This window comes from Lolium rigidum, chromosome 3 (genome assembly GCF_022539505.1).
Source record: "Lolium rigidum isolate FL_2022 chromosome 3, APGP_CSIRO_Lrig_0.1, whole genome shotgun sequence".
Taxonomy (NCBI): domain Eukaryota; kingdom Viridiplantae; phylum Streptophyta; class Magnoliopsida; order Poales; family Poaceae; genus Lolium; species Lolium rigidum.
In genome coordinates this window covers 50752210-50759509 of record NC_061510.1, presented here as the reverse complement: position 1 = coordinate 50759509, position 7300 = coordinate 50752210, and the positions used below count along the sequence as shown (strand labels likewise).

General features: G+C 48.8%; 2 protein-coding genes across 2 annotated transcripts; one reads left to right on the top strand and one right to left on the bottom strand.

Moving 5' to 3' along the window:
• The first annotated feature begins 587 nt into the window (after nt 1-587).
• LOC124701591 (heat shock cognate 70 kDa protein 2-like) lies at nt 588-2850 on the top strand. The gene is made up of 2 exons (XM_047233680.1): nt 588-901; nt 1015-2850. The coding sequence occupies exons 1-2, from the start codon at nt 688-690 to the stop codon at nt 2754-2756; spliced, it is 1956 nt and encodes a 651-aa protein (XP_047089636.1). The 5' UTR covers nt 588-687; the 3' UTR covers nt 2757-2850.
• A 2086-nt stretch (nt 2851-4936) lies between these two features.
• On the bottom strand, nt 4937-7130 carry LOC124696029. Its single transcript, XM_047228819.1, has 9 exons — nt 7030-7130; nt 6886-6947; nt 6676-6766; nt 6493-6579; nt 6322-6375; nt 6036-6220; nt 5816-5898; nt 5545-5645; nt 4937-5388 (listed from the first exon to the last, which is right to left on the bottom strand). Exons 1-9 carry the CDS (start codon nt 7081-7083, stop codon nt 5170-5172), a joined length of 936 nt encoding a protein of 311 aa, XP_047084775.1. The 5' UTR covers nt 7084-7130; the 3' UTR covers nt 4937-5169.
• Nucleotides 7131-7300: the final 170 nt, after the last annotated feature.

Sequence of the window (7300 nt, the reverse complement as noted above, 5' to 3'; positions counted from 1 at the left end):
TCTTTGCTTCTGATTGTCTATCGTTGGTTCAGCGTCTTAAGTCTTCGACCCCGGACCGTTCTCAGGTGGGTTCGGTAGTGATGGACATCAAACACTGGGTACCAAGGTTCAGTTCGGCTACCTTTCGTCATGTCAATCGTTCTCTTAATGGAGCGGCACACATTCTAGCTAGAACCTGTGATGTAACTAGCACAGGCTTTATTTCAGATTTTGCTCCGGATTGCATCCGGGAGACTCTTTGTATGGATGTTATGTGATCAATAAAGTGCCGTTACCTCAAAAAAAAAAAAAACCAATTGGTGCCGGCCAAATCGGGCAGAAAGCCTGAAACAAAAGGTAGGAATGTCTCCACCTCCCCAGGCTCCAGAACCTTCCCGCGCTCTCCAGAACCCAAACCCCACACACCCCTGGCCCAGTCCAAGTCCGCCACGACTCGCCCGTCTCCCCACCCCGCGAGGGCGCCGCGGCTCCATCCTGTACGTCCAGATCGCATCCGACGGCCCACGCCCAACCCAGGAACTTTCTAGAACCCCTCCGTGGTCGCGGCACCACAGCCTTTAAAATCCAACCCCCTATCGTCCCTCCACCTCGTACACCTATTCTGTTCCTACACGCGCGCTCCGATCCAAGATCCAAACCAACCAATCCCGCAATTCTCTTTCGACCTGCTCCTGCCTCGACGAGATCATGGCCGGAAAAGGAGACGGCCCGGCGATCGGCATCGACCTCGGCACCACCTACTCCTGCGTCGGCGTCTGGCAGCATGATCGCGTCGAGATCATCGCCAACGATCAGGGCAACCGCACCACGCCCTCCTATGTCGGCTTCACCGACTCCGAGCGCCTCATCGGCGACGCCGCCAAGAACCAAGTCGCCATGAACCCCATCAACACCGTCTTCGGTACGTAACCCCATCTGATTTTCCTCTGTTATGCTCTGCTTTCGTACGCCTTTACCAGATAGATCACCGTGTAGCATAGATCTGATCGCACGCATGCATCTTACTCTTTGCAGACGCGAAGCGGCTCATCGGCCGGCGTTTCTCGGACGCGTCGGTGCAGAGCGACGCCAAGCTGTGGCCGTTCAAGGTCATCGCTGGCCCCGGCGACAAGCCCATGATCGGCGTGCAGTACAAGGGCGAGGACAAGCAGTTCTCGGCCGAGGAGATCTCCTCCATGGTGCTCAACAAGATGAAGGAGACGGCCGAGGCCTACCTCGGCACAACCATCAAGAACGCCGTCGTCACCGTCCCCGCCTACTTCAACGACTCCCAGCGCCAGGCCACCAAGGACGCCGGCGTCATCTCGGGCCTCAACGTCATGCGCATCATCAACGAGCCCACGGCCGCGGCCATTGCCTACGGCCTCGACAAGAAGTCGACCAGCGTCGGCGAGAAGAACGTGCTCATCTTTGATCTCGGAGGCGGCACCTTCGATGTCTCCCTCCTCACCATTGAGGAGGGCATCTTCGAGGTCAAGGCCACCGCCGGTGACACCCACCTCGGAGGCGAGGACTTTGACAACCGGATGGTCAACCACTTCGTGCAGGAGTTCAAGCGCAAGAACAAGAAGGACATCAGCGGCAACCCGAGGGCGCTCCGGCGACTCAGGACGGCGTGCGAGAGGGCCAAGAGGACGCTCTCCTCCACTGCCCAGACCACCATCGAGATCGACTCCCTCTTCGAGGGCATCGACTTCTACACCACCATCACCCGCGCCCGGTTCGAGGAGCTCAACATGGACCTCTTCCGCAAGTGCATGGAGCCCGTCGAGAAGTGCCTCCGCGACGCCAAGATGGACAAGAGCACCGTGCACGACGTCGTGCTCGTCGGAGGATCCACCCGTATCCCCCGCGTGCAGCAGCTCCTCCAGGACTTCTTCAACGGCAAGGAGCTCTGCAAGAGCATCAACCCTGATGAGGCCGTCGCCTACGGTGCCGCCGTCCAGGCCGCCATCCTCACTGGCGAGGGCAACGAGAAGGTCCAGGACCTGCTCCTGCTCGACGTCACGCCGCTGTCCCAGGGCCTGGAGACTGCTGGAGGCGTCATGACCGTTCTGATCCCCAGGAACACCACCATCCCCACCAAGAAGGAGCAGGTCTTCTCCACTTACTCTGACAACCAGCCCGGCGTGCTCATCCAGGTGTACGAGGGTGAGAGAGCAAGGACCAAGGACAACAACCTGCTCGGCAAGTTTGAGCTGTCTGGCATCCCTCCGGCACCCAGGGGCGTCCCACAGATCACCGTTTGCTTCGACATTGACGCCAACGGTATTCTGAACGTCTCAGCGGAGGACAAGACCACCGGCCAGAAGAACAAGATCACCATTACAAATGACAAGGGGCGTCTGAGCAAGGAGGACATTGAGAAGATGGTGCAGGAGGCCGAGAAGTACAAGGCTGAGGATGAGGAGCACAAGAAGAAGGTGGACTCGAAGAACGCCCTGGAGAACTACGCCTACAACATGCGCAACACCATCAAGGATGATAAGATCGCCTCCAAGCTGCCTGAGGCTGACAAGAAGAAGATCGAGGACGCTATTGATGGCGCCATTAGCTGGCTCGACAACAACCAGCTTGCCGAGGCCGACGAGTTTGATGACAAGATGAAGGAGCTGGAAGGCATTTGCAACCCCATCATCGCCAAGATGTACCAAGGCGCCGGGGCTGAAATGCCCGGTGGTATGGATGAGGATGTTCCGCCTAGTGCTGCCGGCGGCAGCAGCGGCCCAGGGCCCAAGATCGAGGAGGTCGACTAGATGATAGAGGAGGAATCTTGGAATAATTTGTCGCTCTTTTATGGTGGACTTTAGTATCGTTCTGCAATTTTAATTTTTGGTACGGGCATATATAAGTGCCCCATCTTATATGTTTTAAGTTTGAAACAATTATAGACAGTATGCCACTTTTTCTGCAAGTATACCACTTTTTCTGCATTGTTTACTGTTGTGGTTATCTTTGGTAGCTGCAAATGTGATGTGAAACAAATGAGAGATCCATCACCTCTATAAACATGCAAACCCAATTCTGCTACTACTTTCAATCCAATCACTTGTAGCAAATATGTCCTAGGTTCATTAAATCTGTAAAATGATGTATTGTCTTATAAATAAATCTTATCTTAACGGAACAATACAAGAAAAATATAAGTATCTTGAATCTTTTTAAGAATAACTTGTCTATTCGTCCATCTCAATGAAAATTGCCCTTTGGTTGACATCTGCAAATGCTTGTGCAACTTTTAGTTTTTTCTTTGCCTCAAGATCAGGCATGCTATTTAATATCTGCATTATTTACCTGAGCTGTACTTTGCTTTGATTCACCAATGCTGAGTTATATATAGCATCATGAGATGTATTGTTAATTTGTTAGTCTATTGATAAGAGAGGGCATTAGCTAACCAATTCTATGTGCTTAAACTTACTGAGATGAGATCCTCCCCACTTCATCTGAAGCTTTGATCATTTTGTCCACATCATCCCAGCCAAACCCGGTGAGTTTTAGAAGTCTGTCCATGGTAGTATAGCAACTCCTGTATACGAGTTTGTCTGCTGTTGAGTCATTGAACTGTTCTTGGATTTCAAGCCATGATCTCTTTGTGTAACCTGTTTCGTCCTTCCCTCCATTTAAGGATAATCTTTTAGTATACTGAGCAATAATTTGTCCTCTGAAGATTTCCATATGTGACGCTTAATGGGTTGTTTATCACTGTTTTCCTTCTTAATTTATTTTACCTGATCATCCATAATTTTCTACATGGAAACAAAGCAACAAAATTATTACTACTGTCATTTTCATACCACCAACTGTAATTTGACAATTTACATTACAGTGGTATACAGAAAGGATAATCTATTCATCTATGGACAGTCAGATATTAGGACTAGACTTAGGTATACCAGTAAACTCAACTAGTTACTGTTTTGCTGTCCCAGTTGTGCATTGTAATTTTGATGATTTAACTATTATGTTTTAGTATAGTTCACCCAAGTTCTGCAAAGTGATAGGTGGCCATTCTTTGTTCTATTGAGGAATTGAACGACTAGCACAAATTGGATTTGAAATCGTTACGACCTGCAGTACCATACTTGCTCTCCAGGGCACTCATTGAAAGTATCGGGTATGATTATCATCTCGTGTAGAGCTATCCATTGACAACAAATACTGCAATGTTTGCAACTTACAACACCAAGTAGCTCGTACTAATAACTTAGTTAGGGTCGGAGCTACCATATGCCACATGTATAATAAGCTACAAACACTGACAGGCAAGTGGACACCTGGTGACTTTAGTTCTTGATCTGCCCCTCTACCTACTGTCAATGGTCTTTTACTACAATGAAGCGCAAATGTATACTTTTGGCCAGCGAATCGGCGATCCCAACCAGGGTCAACTGCCAGCCATGAACAACAGAACTAGGTTTCAAGATCTGTTTTCTGATGTTTGTCGTACCAGCGTATGTAATATATTGACTCGATGGAAAATTTGAGGGCTGAGTCACAGGAAAATAAAGAATTTGCGCGTGGAGTTTGTTGACGACAGGGGAGGAAAAGTTATTATCTTGTTTTATGTGATTGCGTTTTACAAAAAAACAAGTATAATACAGTAATACTAAAACCCACTTGCCTGGCTATGGAAATCTGGTTTTGCTTATTTCCCACTCAAACAGGGTTTTAGTTTGTTAGGCGGTCATCTGAGTTCAAGAAAAACAGGTTCAGCTAAAACCTAAAAGTACCAACATCAAGGCAAAGACTGAATCACGTAGCCAAAAAGCAATTGGGAAGATTGAATCACATAGCCATCAAGAAGCTATTGGCACTATCAAAATACAGAATACCAATTTCCGATTGGGCATGTATCAATTGCTTCATGCGCGACTGCACAATGAAGCCAGAACTTTGATATCCAGCTTCGCCAAATCCTTAATCATATATGGCATGTAGAACTGTGCCAAACACACAGGCTGAAAATTTGGGTGACATACAAACCTATGTCTAAATTTTATCTGTTTGATTCCCAACTGGAATGTCAGTTTGCAACTCTGGCAAATTCATGCAAACTACTTAGCATTTACTAACCCAATGTCAGATCATATTCTTCAGATGATCTACTGTCATAGCTGAAGACCAAAATGATGTGTACCGTGGTCTGAGGGTGAGCTACCATCTCCTTCAACCTAATCCGCTATAGCTCTTTACGCTATGCAGAGCTTCTTGTTCTAACTCGACCAGCATGCTGCAAAAGCCCTCAACATCCTTAACTGCTTCCTTGAATGAGAACCTGAATTCTTTCCAGTGGTAGGGCCGAGAGACATCAAGAAGAATAGCTGTTGCAGGAACCTTAGCAAGCACCTCAAATCCGTGGTGATCAATGGAGAGCAAGAGTGCATCCTTGAAGCAAAGACAAAGATGATAGTCATGGGTATAGTTATACTAAAAAAGTTTAGCTAATTTGCACCCCTCACCCCTCTCCCTCTTCCAAATAAATGAGAAACTAAGGATTCACTTATCCTAATTGCAATTTCTCCAGATATACGGGACACTTACTCGAGCAGTCACATCAAAATACTCAAAACAGAAAAGTATGAGTGCTCTCCGTCTTGCATCATTCCGGTTGATACCATCAATCAGCTTCGCAGAAAATGGCACTAGAAAGGACAATACATAAACTTAGAAGCTGAATGTAGTAGTGTAATAGAAGGTACATGTGTCGAGCAGTCAACTAGCATCCTACTGACTAATACGGCATAATTAGCTAAAGGTACTAGAAGGTATGAAGTGCAGATGCAGAGCTGAAATCAAACCAGTAGAACCTTACATAGCAGATCGGCCCTTGGTAGTTCAAAACTATCCAGCTCCATATTATGGCTGCTCCCAGATGAATCTATGAAGACACATGAGCTGCAATATACATATCTCCAGAGTCACGAATAGAAATAGGTCCTTGTAACTACTTACATAGATGACCGAGACAGATATTAATTGTACGAGCGCCAAACATAAAGAGAAGACGTCGAGCATAAAAACAGCTTACACACCCCATTTCAAACTTCAAGATGTTGTAGGAGCTCTCTTCATTGAGTAAGCTAAGGAGGCCTTCACTGCGTGACCTACAAGTAGCACCCGCGGAAGACAATACCATTGAAACCCCATAACTAGCTTCGCTGGCAGCCTTATGTTCCTTCAGAATAGCCTTCTTCAGGCTTTCGGCTATAACCGGGACCTTAGGCACAACATATGAAGCACAATCAGTATCACTTTGCCTACTACTACTGCAGAACCAACTACGTTCACCAACGTTTGGGGTATCTGGAATGAGCTCACCTTTGTGTCGTCCAAGCGCAGGACATCGCCGGTCATAGCGACCCGGGAAGGGAACTGCACCAGACAACAGCGTCAGCACCACCGACGACGGAACTCATACGAGGGAAGGCAATTGAAACGGGCACACATCAAATTTTGTTGCATTTTAAGCTTATAGGGCAGGGGACTGACCTTGTTGAGTGACTTGAGCAAGGTGGTAAGGCGACCTGGGACTGGACTGGACACCGAGAGAGAGCCCCGCTCGTCTATTATGATGTTCTACGGGTCAGGCAATTGGTCAGAACATAACGGCAACCACTATTACAATTACGAATCAATGATTAACCGTCATAAGCAAAAGAAGCAGGGCATTACAATGTTGTGCATGTCGTTCTCGGGGACGATCAAGTAGGGCATGCCTTTCTGGACCATGTAGTGCACCCTCGACGTGTGAATCTCCCCCTTGCTGCCCAGAGCCCCCAAACAAGAAATTTCGGGTCAATTAGTTGTTATTCGCAGAAGCCTCAGGAGGCCGCGAGCGTATGAAACAAGAGGGGGGGCGACTGTAGTAGTCAGAGTTCGCACCTTCCCTTGGCGTCGGCTTTGATGGTGTTGAGGTGGGCTTCCCAGCTGGCGCCCAGGATGTTCTGCGAAGGGCAAGAAGAGTGAGTCGGCGAGAGAGGTTAGATAAAGGGAGGAGCTAGCGCGAGGGGTGCTGGCGAGAGGTACCCGGCACTTGTCGGCGACGGAGAGAGCGGCAGATTTGGCCTTCGCCATCGCCATGGCCTCTGCTTCGCCCGCGCGCGCGGCAGCTGCTCGAGGAAATGCTTCGGGGCGCCGCCGCTGGGATGGACGAGTTACACAAGCGAGATCGACTACCAGAGCGGCGGGGCCTGGGCTAGGGGTTTGTGGCCCCGTGAGTTACACAAGCGCGCATAGGAGTCTTTCTGGTGGCGTGGGCCGGTAGTTTGGTTGAGAGCTGGGCTGTCAGATGAGAGTT